The sequence below is a fragment of the Heterobasidion irregulare genome, assembly GCF_000320585.1.
Source record: "Heterobasidion irregulare TC 32-1 unplaced genomic scaffold scaffold_09, whole genome shotgun sequence".
In the NCBI taxonomy this organism is placed as follows: Eukaryota; Fungi; Basidiomycota; class Agaricomycetes; order Russulales; family Bondarzewiaceae; genus Heterobasidion; species Heterobasidion irregulare.
Genome location: NW_009258205.1, coordinates 976,545 through 989,267, shown reverse-complemented (window position 1 = coordinate 989,267; position 12,723 = coordinate 976,545). Strand labels below are relative to the sequence as shown.

General features: G+C 60.6%; 7 protein-coding genes across 7 annotated transcripts; 5 read left to right on the top strand and 2 right to left on the bottom strand.

Annotated features, from left to right (window-relative positions):
- Positions 1-157: 157 nt before the first annotated feature.
- HETIRDRAFT_241862 (uncharacterized protein) lies at positions 158-997 on the top strand (the record flags this gene model as incomplete). The annotated part of the gene is made up of 2 exons (XM_009551773.1): positions 158-595; positions 743-997. Coding segments are annotated over 2 exons (693 nt in total), but the record flags the coding sequence as incomplete, so codon positions are not given.
- Positions 998-1,449: 452 nt separating this feature from the next.
- HETIRDRAFT_325528 (uncharacterized protein) lies at positions 1,450-1,863 on the bottom strand (the record flags this gene model as incomplete). Its single annotated transcript, XM_009551772.1, has 2 exons — positions 1,450-1,476; positions 1,576-1,863. Coding segments are annotated over 2 exons (315 nt in total), but the record flags the coding sequence as incomplete, so codon positions are not given.
- A 454-nt stretch (positions 1,864-2,317) lies between these two features.
- Positions 2,318-3,916, top strand: HETIRDRAFT_420862 (uncharacterized protein; the record flags this gene model as incomplete). Its single annotated transcript, XM_009551771.1, has 5 exons — positions 2,318-2,702; positions 2,850-2,955; positions 3,015-3,185; positions 3,322-3,592; positions 3,767-3,916. 5 exons carry the CDS (start codon positions 2,318-2,320, stop codon positions 3,914-3,916), a joined length of 1,083 nt encoding a protein of 360 aa, XP_009550066.1.
- Positions 3,917-5,928: 2,012 nt separating this feature from the next.
- HETIRDRAFT_239459 (uncharacterized protein) lies at positions 5,929-7,152 on the top strand (the record flags this gene model as incomplete). The annotated part of the gene is made up of 7 exons (XM_009551770.1): positions 5,929-5,968; positions 6,079-6,197; positions 6,284-6,442; positions 6,505-6,580; positions 6,641-6,769; positions 6,829-7,019; positions 7,099-7,152. Coding segments are annotated over 7 exons (768 nt in total), but the record flags the coding sequence as incomplete, so codon positions are not given.
- Positions 7,153-7,798: 646 nt separating this feature from the next.
- Positions 7,799-9,477, top strand: HETIRDRAFT_325616 (uncharacterized protein; the record flags this gene model as incomplete). Its single annotated transcript, XM_009551769.1, has 6 exons — positions 7,799-8,040; positions 8,131-8,247; positions 8,311-8,784; positions 8,855-8,946; positions 9,007-9,228; positions 9,290-9,477. The coding sequence occupies 6 exons, from the start codon at positions 7,799-7,801 to the stop codon at positions 9,475-9,477; spliced, it is 1,335 nt and encodes a 444-aa protein (XP_009550064.1).
- Positions 9,454-10,692, bottom strand: HETIRDRAFT_152906 (Sec62 superfamily protein). Its single transcript, XM_009551768.1, has 4 exons — positions 10,637-10,692; positions 10,426-10,576; positions 9,860-10,338; positions 9,454-9,802 (listed from the first exon to the last, which is right to left on the bottom strand). Exons 2-4 carry the CDS (start codon positions 10,556-10,558, stop codon positions 9,599-9,601), a joined length of 816 nt encoding a protein of 271 aa, XP_009550063.1. The 5' UTR covers positions 10,559-10,576; positions 10,637-10,692; the 3' UTR covers positions 9,454-9,598.
- Positions 10,693-10,815: 123 nt separating this feature from the next.
- Positions 10,816-12,648, top strand: HETIRDRAFT_55635 (uncharacterized protein; the record flags this gene model as incomplete). The annotated part of the gene is made up of 7 exons (XM_009551354.1): positions 10,816-10,957; positions 11,018-11,058; positions 11,109-11,221; positions 11,280-11,514; positions 11,564-11,797; positions 11,854-12,427; positions 12,485-12,648. The coding sequence occupies 7 exons, from the start codon at positions 10,816-10,818 to the stop codon at positions 12,646-12,648; spliced, it is 1,503 nt and encodes a 500-aa protein (XP_009549649.1).
- Between the last annotated feature and the right edge of the window lie 75 nt (positions 12,649-12,723).

The following is a 12,723-nucleotide window of genomic DNA, read 5'->3' as shown; positions in this document are numbered from 1 at the left end:
GACGCTACGGGAAGCGCGCACGTGCGACCCGCCCAGTCAGATGACGTCACGTCCACGCCTCCCCCCTCACCATCCCCACAACACAACATCCCATCACCAGCCCGCCACATCCACACAGATCCACCCCACAACGCCCGCCACCATGCCCGCCCCCAAACTCACACACCACACCGCCCTCATCTTCGACGTCTACGGCACCCTGATCGACTGGGAATCCGGCATCCACACCGCCCTCGCCGCCTCGACGCCCTCGCTCCCCCTCCCCGCGACCTGGACCCGCGCGGACGTCCTCCGCGCCTTCGGCGCCGTCGAGGCCGACCTCCAGGCGCAGCACCCCGCGATGCCGTACAGCGCCCTCCTCGCCGCCGCGCACCTCGCGCTCCGCCGCCGCCTCGAGGCGCTCTTGGACCCAGACCCAGACCCAGATGCAGATGCAGACGCGGGCGCAGGCAACAGCGACCGCGACCGCGCCGCGGCGGAGCAGGCCGCGGCCGCGCGCTTCGCGGCGAGCATCGCTACCTGGCCCGTGTTCCCCGACACCCCGCGCGCGCTGCGCACCCTCGCGGAGCACTTCACGCTCCTCGCGCTGTCCAACGTCGACCGCGCCTCCTTCGCGCACACGCTGCCCGCCCTCCGCGGCGACCCCGCCCCCGCCCCCGCCCCCACCACTCCCAGCGCATCCTTATCCTTATCCGCATCCACTTCTGCGTCCGCCTCCACGTCCGCCTCTGCCCCAGCACAGGCATCATTCCCAGCCCCATCGATCCCCGACCCCCCAACGCCCTTCACATCCCTCCTCACCGCCCAAGACCTGGGCGCCTACAAGCCCTCCCCCACCACCTTCTCCCGCGCGCTCGCGCACCTGCAGCACGCGCACAACGCCCCGCCCGCGCGCGTCCTCGCCGTCGCGCAGTCGCTCTTCCACGACCACGCGCCCGCCCGCGCGGCGGGGCTCGCGCGCGGGGTGTGGATCGATCGGCGCGGCGCGGTTATGGGGCTTGGGGCGGACGGGGGGGCGGGCGAGCGGGAGGGGTTCGGGGGGAGGGAGGGGCGCAGGGCCGACGAGGAGGAGGAGGGGCAGGGGCTGTGTGGGTGGCGGTTTGAGAGCTTGGGGGCGCTGGCGGAGGCTGTGAGGCGGGAGGTTGAGGAGGCGCAGACGGCGGCAGCGACGTAGGGCTCGTGATCTGTCAAACGGGCGCTGACGGCAGCGTGATGCGAGAACGTTCTGGAACGGCGGACAGGACAGCAGTCCCAACAGGGCATCGCGAGCGGGGAAAGTGCATCTCCGTATTATCGTATCGAACGCAGACATGAACGAACGACTGGCCGACGGGCGTCGTGTACGAGTACATCCATCCTTCACTTCTAGATACCAGCACTTCACACGTCCCCCACCCACGTACGTCCACACCCTTCCGCCCACAAGTAAGATCGACGCGGTGCGCGTGTTTAGTACGGCGCAGCGGCAGCCTGGCACTGCATCCAGAAAAAAAAGCATGCATCAGCATCCGTGCAAAAAAGAGCCTCCACACCAAGCCGAACTAGTAAAAAAAAACAAAAGAGAGAGCGACTGACGGCCTTCAGCTGGTCCAAATACCACGAACAGCTGTTCAGATCCGCCTTGTCCAAGCACTTCGTAAACTCCTTCGCCTGCACCTCGCAGCTCGCGCCCTGGAACGCGCTCTGGCTGTTCACGGGCTGCGCGGCGGGCGCCTCCGCGGCAGGAGCGGGTGCGCTGCTGCTGCCGCCGAAGAGCATGGACGAGAGGCCGTGGCCGATCGTGGAGCCGACGGCGACGGAGCCGGCGGTGGCGGCCATCTGGGCGAGCATGCCGGGCCCTGCAGAGGCGGAGGCTGCGGGGGCAGGGGCAGCGGGGGCAGAGGTGTGCGCGGGGGGCGCGGGGGCGGCGGGTGCGTGGGGCTGTGCGTGGGAGGGGTAGGCTGCGGTGGATGCGCCGCGGGAGGGTGCGGCTGCGGGGGAGGGCGCAGGGCGCGAGGTGCTAGGGCGGGAGGAGCGGGAGGAGCGCTGTGTCGCACGGGCGGGGGGTCAGTGGGTTAGTGGGTCAGTGGGGAGAGCGGTGGGGAGGGGACGCACGGCCATGGTGAGCGAGCGAGGTCAGTGACGAAGGTGAAAACGCGAACGGCGGGCTCGGGCTCTCCCGCGATCTGCTCTTTATACCGCCCCGCCCCGGCCAATCGGGACGCCTGCGTAGCCTTCCGGGAGAGACGCACGTGGTGTGGACACACGTGACTGGGCGGTGGTAGGGTGCGGCGTCGACTTTGTCCGACTTGAAAGAAAGAGCTGTCGCTGGTGCACGATGAACGCCCGCAGCCTCCTGCTGCCCTTCCCCGCCCTCTCCGCCCGCGCAGCACCCCGCGCCCATGCACGCACCCACGCACAGCGCACAACCCTCTCCCTCCTCTGGTCCCTCTCCCCCTCATCTTCCTCCTCCTCCTCCTCCTCTAGCCCCTCTCTCCTCCTCTCCCAATCCTCCCCTCTTGCGTCTGCCCTCCGTGCGCCCTTAGCCCCGCGGGGCGCACGCACGATGGCCACCGCCGTGCGCAAGCGCAAGGACACCGCCGCCGACAAGGGCGCCTCCAAAACCGTCTCTGACGAGGAGGCCATCTCGGGGCTCGCGCGGATGGTCGCCTCCGAAGGCATGTACGCAGGCGACATGTGGGCCTTCCCCATGGACACCCTCGGTGCGCCCTGCTCTCATTCCTCCCTCTTCCCCTCCCCTCCACCTCCCCGCGCTTGACATCGCGTCATACGAGCTCTTTGCGCATCACGGCTGTATTTCTTATGTCTGTTGCTGACACGTCCGCCGACGCGCCGTTCCTCAAGAAAAGACGTCCACATCCCCATGTTCCCCTCGCGCCGCCCCCACGCATCCATAAAAGACAACCTCGCCCTCCTCTACGCAAACCTCCTCAACTCCTTCAAAAACGCCTACAGGTCCGTCCTCCCCCCCTCCGCTCTCGTCCGCTCGCCTCACGCGATGCGATGCCCCGCAGCATGTACCAGCTCGCAAAGACCCCGCACGTGGCCTTCCCCCGCGCACACATCCCCTCCCCCCGCACCTGGCGCATCTTCGGCCTCCGCTCCACAAAGGACGACGCCTGGGTCGCCCCCTGGCGCGCCGACTTCCTCGACACATACAAGAAGCTCAACGCCTCCATCGCGCAGTGCGTCCCGCTCCCGCCTTCCCTCTTCCCTCTCCCCCCTTCGCCATCTTTTTCCCTCTGCTCAATTCACCGATGTCGTCCCGCTTTCGCCTTACATACTAACAAAACAACGCTTCGCGCGCGCCTGCGCCCGCAGGAACGACCTCAAGGCGCTCAAGCAGCTCACCACGAACCCGCTCACCGACTCCGCCCTCGCCCTCGCGCGCGCGCACCACGCCGCGTCCCCCACCTCCCCCGCGCGCGCCGTCTCCGCCGCGACGCGGACGTACAAGTGGCGGCTGCACGCGCTCAACGCGCCCGCGGAGGTCGTCAGCCTCCGCGCGACGCAGGCGCACTGGGGCCGCGCGGAGCCGCGCACGGGCTCGCGCCTCATCGTGCACGCGCTCGTGCGCTTCGACTCGATGCAGGTGCGCTATTCTTCGTTCTTTTATTCTTGCCCTCTTCTTTCTGTTTTTCTTTCTGTTTTGTCGGGGCTCTGCTGATTGTTTTTTAATTTTAATTTTACGCGCGTCTCTGCGCCTTTTTTTTTTTCTTCGTCCTTGTCTCGGTGTCCGTTGGTGTCCGTCGGTGTCGTCCCGCAGACGCTCCTCGCGTACGACGCGCGCACGGGCGCGCTCCTGCCCGGCCAGACGCCCGCCCCGAAGCGCGTCGTCGAGCATATCGTGTTTGAGCGCCGGCTGTGGTACGACCTGCCGTGGGTCGCGAAGGACCGGCTATTCGCGGACGCGTGAGGCGGCGACGGCGGCGGCTGCGGTACAGCTGGGGATCGGATGGGATGAGCTGGGGTGGGATGGAGTGTGGGGGATGGGGAACGGACCGGGTGGATGGGTGGATGTGGGGAAGCGGACGCGTTGCTTGATCCATTTTACGTCGCCGCTAATCGTAATAATCATCGCTTCACGTCGCCTAGCTCTCCTACGCTTCCTAGTCCCTCCTGCGCGCGCGCGAGCGAGCGCCGCCGTTGTGGAAGCACTTGGCTCAGGCCTGCGGACGGGCGCGAGGTAGCGCCGGGGATGCTGGTTCACGCGCGCCGGAGAGGCAGTGAGACTCGGGCTCGAGGAGCATTGAGGAAGTGTTGAGGAAGTGCTGAGGAGCACTGAGGCCGGGCCGGGTTGATTGATCACGGTGCCGCGTAAATGAAAAAGGGGTTCGACTTGGGTTCGCTGCTTTTCGAGTCCTTTCTACATACCAGTTGAAGACAATTGGTGGACATACGTTCCGGCGTTGACGAGCGGTGCTCTCAGGGTCTCTCAGGCTATTTTCAGGGGCACCTGTTCTTTCGAGAGTCCGTCTGTTGGAACTAATCAGCTCTTGGAACGCGCTGCCTGCTGCTGCAAGCGCTGCTGCAAGGGCCCGAGGCTGCGTGTCCCCGAACGGGCCCGGAGTTCAGCTACTTATCCGGCTGTCGCTGTCCGTGCTTCGTTACAGTTTCGTTACTCACTTCAAGCCTGTCGGTCGTCACCACGCTGATCCGCCGATCCGCCCCACCATTCCAGTACCATTCCCCACCACCACTGCAGATCTCTCCCCGCGATTCGAACCTATTGTGGCTGCGGCATAGCCTGCTGGGATGACCGTCCTCTGTGTAAGACACGGTGTCGGCCACGGAGACTGTTCGCGCCGCACGCGGCTTGTGCTCATAGAGTCGTGCAAGCAACAGCACTGGCGCTGAGCTCGGGTCTCGGAGAAGCGGCGTTGATCGTGCATATTTATTGTCGAGGTAAATTGAGGGTCTTCTTGTTACGGCACGCAGAGCACTCGCAGAGCCCGCAGGGGACAGGCTTAGTCTCTGTGACTGTCCTTACACAGAAGAAAGTCGTTCTGTGTATACGAGGACGGGCTAGAACCTGCTAGGACGGGCTGCTGGGGCGGGGCGCGCGGGGTTGGGCAGTGGAGGGCAGTGGTTGGGCCTCGCGACGAGATCGGGATCGGCGCCGCTATGGAACGTTGCTAGCAGCGTTCTAGTGCGCTCTCCACAGTCCTGCATAGTACGGTCGCAGACGCTCGCTCGAGCACCCGCGCGCGGCATTTATTCCTATGACAGCGCGTGCGTGCTCGCTGCATGTCAACGCCCTTTGCGCGAGCCTCGATGTGAGGTATGCGATTGGCAGGCGGAGTCCTTTCCGGGCGGGGCAGGCAGGCGTGGGCCGCTTAATGCATCCGCGCCCCCTCAATCAGTCCCCGTGTAAACCTAACACCTCCGGACACTAATCCACACACAGATATCGTTTCCACTATTCTCTGCGGTCTGGCAACCGGCTCGAGGCAGCAGAGAGCCTGATGTGCATTTACGTTGCTGATGGCTGTCCATGCCCAGCCGTGCGCGCCCCATCGACGCTCAAATCAAATCAAATCCAATATCTTCAGGGTTCCCGGATCCATTTACCAGCATTTACCCTCATTTATCTCCATTCACCTATTGGGTCTAAGCTCTAGTACGGCCAGTTTGATATGGTGAGTGATCTTCGTGTGGCTGCTCTATAGGCAATACGCCACGGAAGAAGATCCAGGAGGCGATTCGGATCAAGTTTTAAGGTGGGGGGCTTGCATGTTTAATATATAAGTACCAGTATGCGAGCGGGGCGTCGTGGGCGAGAGCCCTAACTTTTTGAACCCGCCGTCTGTCGTATTCCACGATCCTTTTCGTCGCGCAGGTGCTCAAAGGCAAGAGGAGAAAGGTGCCGTTTTAATTTGCTGCAGCTTGGAAATAGGCACGATGGGAGGGGGCCCGTCGATCTCGAAAGCGGGGGTCATCTCTACGACCGTCGAAGGGATGCTGTACGGTGCGTGTTCTTTTGACTCCACCCCCGCACACGCGACCGTCCAGGCTCGGACCCCGATGTGCAGTCCGGTGCTGATACGCGAGCTTTGTGCTGGCGGGCTGGGGAGGCAGGCTTCTCGATCTTCATGTTCGGCATGACCATGTGGATACTCTGGAGCCGCCGCTCGACGCCCAACGTGAACTGGACGATGGTCGTCGCCTCCGTCATCTTCGCGGTCCTGAGCACCATGGTGAGTCCCCCTGCGCCTCCGGCTCGCTGCCCGCCCGTCAGGAACGCGCTCACGCACACGACAATGGCACCCCGACGGGCGCGCAGCACATGATCGCCGACGTCGTCCGCCTCGAACAGGGGCTGATCGAGCACCGCGACACGCCGGGCGGCCCCGACGCGTGGTTCGCCGACATCAGCCACTTCACGTTCGTGTTCAAGATCCTGATATACCTCGTCACTGCGGTCCTTGGGGACGCCATCGTCGTAACTACCTGCTCCGCGCCGTCCGATTCGACGGCTGCTCGTGCTGACGGCTGCCGTTGCAGATCTATCGGTGCTATATGGTGTGGCAGTCGTGGTGGTTCGCGCTGTTCCCCGGTTTGATGATCACGGGTGTCGCTGGTGAGCATGCCTCGATTTTTGGGGGCTGACGGAGCTGATTTTTGACGCTGTGTACTGAAGCCACGGGCATCGGCGGATTGTACCGCATCATCGAATCGAGCCCGCAAGACCCGTCCTCCTACGACTCCGTCCAGACGTGGATCACGGCGTTCTACGCCACGACGCTCAGCACAAACTTCTTCTGCACATGTAAGCGCGCCGCTGCTCTGAACCGCAGTCCTCGTCTTGACTGTCGCTGCATCGCGCAGGCCTGCTGGCGTACCGCATCTGGTCGATCAGCAGCAACGTCAAAAAATATAATGCAGCCCCCGCGGTGCGGGGCGGCGTCCCGGTGCTGATGATCGTCATCGACTCGGGGCTGATGTACGCCGCCGTGCACCTCATCACCCTCGTCTGCTGGGTCCTCCAGAACAGCATGAGCTACATCTTTGTCGACCTGGTGCGTCCGTCCATCACTCAGAGATGGATGGTGTGATCTTTTCGGAAAACTGGCTGACACGACGACGCTCGAATGTCAGGCGATGCCCATCATCTGCATCTCGTTCTACATGGTCATCGTCCGCATCGGCATGGCCAAGAGCTCCTCCGCATTCGCCAAGGCCACGTTGGGCGGCGACATGGGTGTCGTGGGCGGTCACAGCGGGCCCGTCGGCTCTATCGAGCGCACGGGTTTCCCGCTGCGGCCGCTGGAGGTGCACATCACGCAGCTGACGGAGAACCATAAGCCGCAGGGCGGAGGGGACGTCAAGGGCGTGGACCACATGGCGTACGATCCGGAGCGGGGGCGGCAGAGCGGGTTCGAGTCCGAGTCGGACAGCGCCGGGGCAAAAGCGTTGTGAGAAGTTGTAGGTGCATTGTTCGATGGTCTGCTGTGCCATGTGTGCTGCGAAGCCATCCGTCTGCTGGCTCGATGTGTTGTGTGACGTCCTCCTTATTTTATATTTTCTGTTTCCTGCTACTCAGTACTCAGTGTTGTTCTCATTTTGCGATAGAGTACATAGTTGCCTCTGTTTATATTCACGATCTAGTCTGACCTGGCGTCGTTGCGTTAACACTGTGCAGGGGTTTTGTTTCATTCATGCAGTCGTTCGTGTTTGAGCCGAGCACGCGTTCGCGTCGCGTCTGATTCCGAGATCTGGAGTCTCGGAGATCGCGTCGGTAAGTAACGCGTCTTGACACCCGCTCTCATTTCAAAAGACACAGCCTCTCCTCTCCTCAATGCTTGCGGCATCCTCATCAACAAGAGCTACACTGACGGCGGCATTACGCGGGCAGGCTCCTCTCGTCGCATCTGCACACCTCACTTGTCGCCGCCAATCTCTCAGGACCTCGCCACCCCCTCGCATTCGCCCGTCGAGACTGTACTCTACAGCTCCTTTGCTACAGGGCTCGAGCGTCCGCATATCCACCGTCTTCTACGCGCTCATCGCCATCGGCGTGGGCTCGACCGCGTACGGCCTGTACGTCAGTTCCACCATCCCATTTCATAGGCCTCGCGTGAACGGAGGCCATGACCGTGCTCGACCTCCCTGATGGATTTTGCGCCCCAGATACGACTTCTACAAATCGTTCGCGATATGGCCGCCAGAGGTCCGCGCGGACCTCAGAGCGGGCGTCAAGGCGAAGCACCAGGGCGACCTCGACCTGAGCGAACGGTTCCTCCAACGGTGCGCGCATACTGGCCCTTTCGTTCCGCCCCGCTCACGCTCACACGCCGACGGCGCACTTAGGGCATATGATACCGCGCTCGCGCTCCCTCTCGAAAGCCTCTCGCCAGCGCCGTACCTCAAGATCTCCGGCATAGCCGCGACGCTCGGCGACGTCCTCGAGTCGAACAACCGCCCCAAGGCCGCATACGACGTCTACGTTGCTGCGCTCGCGCATCTGCAGGCCCATAGCGCGGAGCTCTCGGGCGAGGAGCGGCTGCGCGGCGTCGCGCTCGCGCACAAGCTCGGGGAGATGGCGTACACGTACCAGGTGGGCGAGGAAGAGGAGGAGCGGTGGCTATCGTGGGCAGTGGAGGAGATGGTGCGAGTCACCAAGAACCTCGGCGAGGCCGCGGGAGCAGGGAGTGTAGGTCTGGATGGCGAAGAGCCTAAGGTGATTTTGGCCGAGCTCGAGCTGCCGAGATGGATGAGCGTCGCGGACGTGGGTGCACCCGTTGAGGCTCTCGGCGCGTTCTATGCGCGGATGGGTAACATCGAGTGAGGACATCTCACTGATGGCAGCCGACACTGCGAGACCAGCTTAACCTGACTAGTCTTTGGTACACAGGTATGCCGTCCCACTCTACCTGCAAGCCATCTCCCTCCTCGTCCCACCCCCCAATTCTGGAAAACACGTCTCAGCCGCCGAGATCTGTCGAGGTGCGCACCTTCCCCCCCTCATTGTATTGGTCACGTCCTGTGATAACCCCCATTGCGCAGGCGCGCAACTCATGAGCAACCTTTCCGAACTCCTCATGCGCGGGTCGCCCTCGCCCCAAAAGGTGCACCAGGCTGAGCTCTGGGCGAAGCAAGGACTTTCGGTCATCGAGAAGACGCAGAAGAACGCGCGCGGCAGCCGCTCTGAATCTGAGGGCTTGCAGATCTGCGAGGAGGTGCTGGCGGTCACACTATTCAACCTGGCCTCCATTCGCGAGGTAAGTCGTGTCCTGTTTCTTAATCACACTCGCTAAACTTGAATTGTGCAATCGCGCAAAGACACGAGAAGATTTGCCAGCTGCGCGTGAGCTGTTCCAACGCAGTCTTGACCAGTCGAAGCGTATCGGCCTCCGCGAGGGCGTGTCTCAAGCACGACTTGCCCTTCATCGTTTAGAGCGGACACAGGAGCATTCTCTTGTCATCTCCCAGTCCCCATCACCCTCGGCAAGCGATAGCGACAAACGCCCCAAATGAAAGAAATATATAGTCATCGCGGAGAATATATGGGGTAGGGTGGCAAGGATACAAGAGGACGAATCTGTACAGTACCGAGTCTAGATGGCGGTGACGGTAGTGGTGTGTATGCGCGCCCGCGTCATGACTCGTCTTCTGGCACCTCCTCTACCGTTGCCTGCATGCTTTCCGCACGTGAGGAGCCCGAGTCTACTTCTTCGATGAAGGCACCTTGCGGTGCCTCCTGCTCGCCCTCAGCGCCCTTCTTCTCAGACTTGCCGGATTTCTTCTTCTTCGACTTCTTCTTGGGGAGATCCCATTCCCAGAGCGGGATGAATGAGTCGACCTACACAAGCAGCGGATGTAAATCACCACAGACATCAGAACTTGGAGGGGCACTCACGAATCCGACATCTGCAAACAATCTTGGAAATATCCATATGCCGGGACTCGCAACGAGTACCGTGATGATATAGAATATCAACCTCACGATCGCGATCGCGAACAGCAACCCGATGAGACCAAGCACCGCGATACTGATATACCACACTCCGAGCCTAAGCATGGGTGGCCAGAGAGGGAACATGACGCCAGCGAGGATGACGGCGACCATGGCGACACCGCCGACGTACGTCGTCCACTGCGAGCCCTCATAGAACCACGCGTAGTACTCCTCAGGCTTGAACATCTGCATCTGGTTGATTTGGACATGTTTGGGGGAGGAGGCAGAACCGACGGGCTGCCCGCGCTCGACACGGAGGAAGAAGGCGTAGGGGATGATAGAGTGCAGCAGCGCGGAAGCTTCGGTCTCGGACGTGACTTTTGGGACGTTTTTGAGCTTGGCGTATGCGGGCGAGAGGAGGGCTTTCACGGCGGATTTGCCTGCGTGACACACATTAGCACGAGTTGTGTAGGTAGAGATGTGGCTGCACACGGGCACGGGGAAATGACGAGACGGATGAAGCGCACCTTTGAAGTAATCGATACGCTTTCCGTTAAGCACACCCACCCTGTTTTTGAGCCCTGCTTTGCTGCTTCTCAGGAAGGACACGACATTGCGGAGATCTGGCGGGGCCTTGGCCTGCTGTTCCAAGGTAGACATGGCGGTCCGTCAACGGATCTGAAGCATGTGCCCGTCGTGCGTCAGTATCTACACAATGCGGACGGTGGGGGGGCGTACGCGGGTGTCTTGTGCAGCAAGGAAGGTGTGTGCCGGGATGGGCGTGGTGGATGAACGCAAGACGGAGTGTGAGCTGGCGGAATCTCAGTGCAAAGCATGGTCCTGGGATGACTAATCATGGCATCTCTCGATGAATGCCGCTTTCCAGCACTTTTCCAGGCCACTTGCTGCCTGAAAACATGACGCCCAATATTTCGGCAGAGGCCCTGGCGCACATCCGCAAGGAGTCTCTCGACCTGTATAATAGGTTACATTCTATCGAGGAAGATATATCTTTTGTCGACAGCGTCCGCCGAGCATATCCTTCCCAAGCTTTTCTGCGTGAGATTCAACTTTTCATCACAGATTACTGTACGCTGACGGCCTCCTTTTTTTTTCCAGCCAATTTGCGATGTGGTGCCTGGTACACTGATCCAACATATGTACGACGCTCCTGGAACCCTCATCTAATCAGCGGTGACCTTGGGCACAGTCAAGGAACACACCCGCGTATTTCAAGTCTACCGACGGGCATTACGGCAACTGGAGCTTCAACCTGAGACGCCCAAACTTACATCTGATAAACGTGGCAATCGAACATCGGGGGTCAGTGAATCTCGTATACGTACAGAAGTCTGCTCTTGAGTCAAATATATTTTCCTAGGCTCATCCTTGTAGATTCGACTCGTGCTGGGAAACGAATACCGGACGCACTTTCCAAGACGTTGCCCATCTGGTGCTCTGTGATCAATCGCGCAGTACTCCTCCGACATCAAGCCCACGCCTGCACGCGAGGCCCTTTTTGGAACACGGCTTTGTACACGCCTCCGGCGGTGGTGAGTGCCCAGGAACACAAACAAATCGAGAGTCGATTAGACGAGTGGGCTGAGAATCTCTCAGTGAGCATAACCTAAAACCAGTTGATTCTCGGTTTCATCTTGATCATAGTCGTCGTCATATGACCTCCCCGACCTTCCCGCGCCTCTGAGGCCTCTCTGGATTTCTCCGGCTACTTCGACGTTTCCATTCCTCCCGCCATCAGATCGTCCGCTTTCCGATTCTTCCTTCATCCCGATTATCTGCGTCTCCGCTTCGAAGCAAGTTCATGAGGGGATTGAAAGACGGTCCCTTGGCTTTGCTTACATCCAAGGATCTGGGGATGACCACGAGCTATGGGGAATGGTACTCTGTTTTCATGCTTGCGTCCCCTCTCGTGCTGACCGTATTTCTCTTCACAGGGCCTGACACCAGAGTTGTTCTGGCAGAACAGGGAAAAAATTCTGAGCCAAAGTAGAGAATCGCTAGAGACGTTTGTGAACAATATGGTATCTGGATCATCGGCTTCGATGAGGAATGCACTAGGAGCGAATCCTCCAACGCCGATTGTAAAGGCCTCCAGCCGCCTCCTATTGACATCTCTGTCTGACCTACCAACAACTCCGCCCTCCCCGACAATACGAGACGATACTCCGAGGCCACCAGCCTTCCTCCTTATAACACCTTTAGAGGACCATAACACTCCTGATAGTCCGCCCACTCAGTTGTCGCATGATCTGCCATCTGCTGCATTCCCGCCGGTGCTGAAAATCGGGTTGACACCGGGTAAAAAAGGCCAGCACCAGCTTCTGAAGACTGTCCTTCCGCAAGCAGAGTCATTTGTCGGGTTCCATCTCAAGCGCGGCAGCGACGTCTGTATTGCATGCGAGTCGGGCAAGGATGCCAGTATCGGTGTGGCCCTCGCGATGCTTCAGCGCTTTTTCGACGACGAAGGAAAATACAAAGATGGCCCCGGTATCTCGCGCGAAGCTGTCGGTGAGTCGCTTGTTGATCGCCGTATCCGACTTTTTGGGTGTTCACGTCCATAACAAGTGACGAAACAGTCTATACGGACGAGACTTCAATGGATTATATCGGCCCGACCACAGGCCAACCCATCACGAGCAACGCTCAAACGGGTCAACGAGTTTTTGCTCTCACCCGGGTTCATCGCTACGGATTCGCTCGGCGTCGAGGGCAGCCCGAGCCGTGCATGACGTCGGGATGTATAGAAAACTCGTAAAATACGAGTTAACCGTTTCTAACGAGACAAATAACGTTCTGTCATTAAC

Coding starts and splice junctions, on each gene's coding strand:
- HETIRDRAFT_152906 (XM_009551768.1), bottom strand. CDS start 10,558: ATGTCTACCTTGGAACAGCAGGCCAAGGCCCCGCCAGATCTCCGCAAT. Junction 10,339..10,425: donor GCGTATCGATTACTTCAAAG/GTGCGCTTCATC, acceptor TGTGTCACGCAG/GCAAATCCGCCGTGAAAGCC. Junction 9,803..9,859: donor TGTTTGCAGATGTCGGATTC/GTGAGTGCCCCT, acceptor CTGCTTGTGTAG/GTCGACTCATTCATCCCGCT.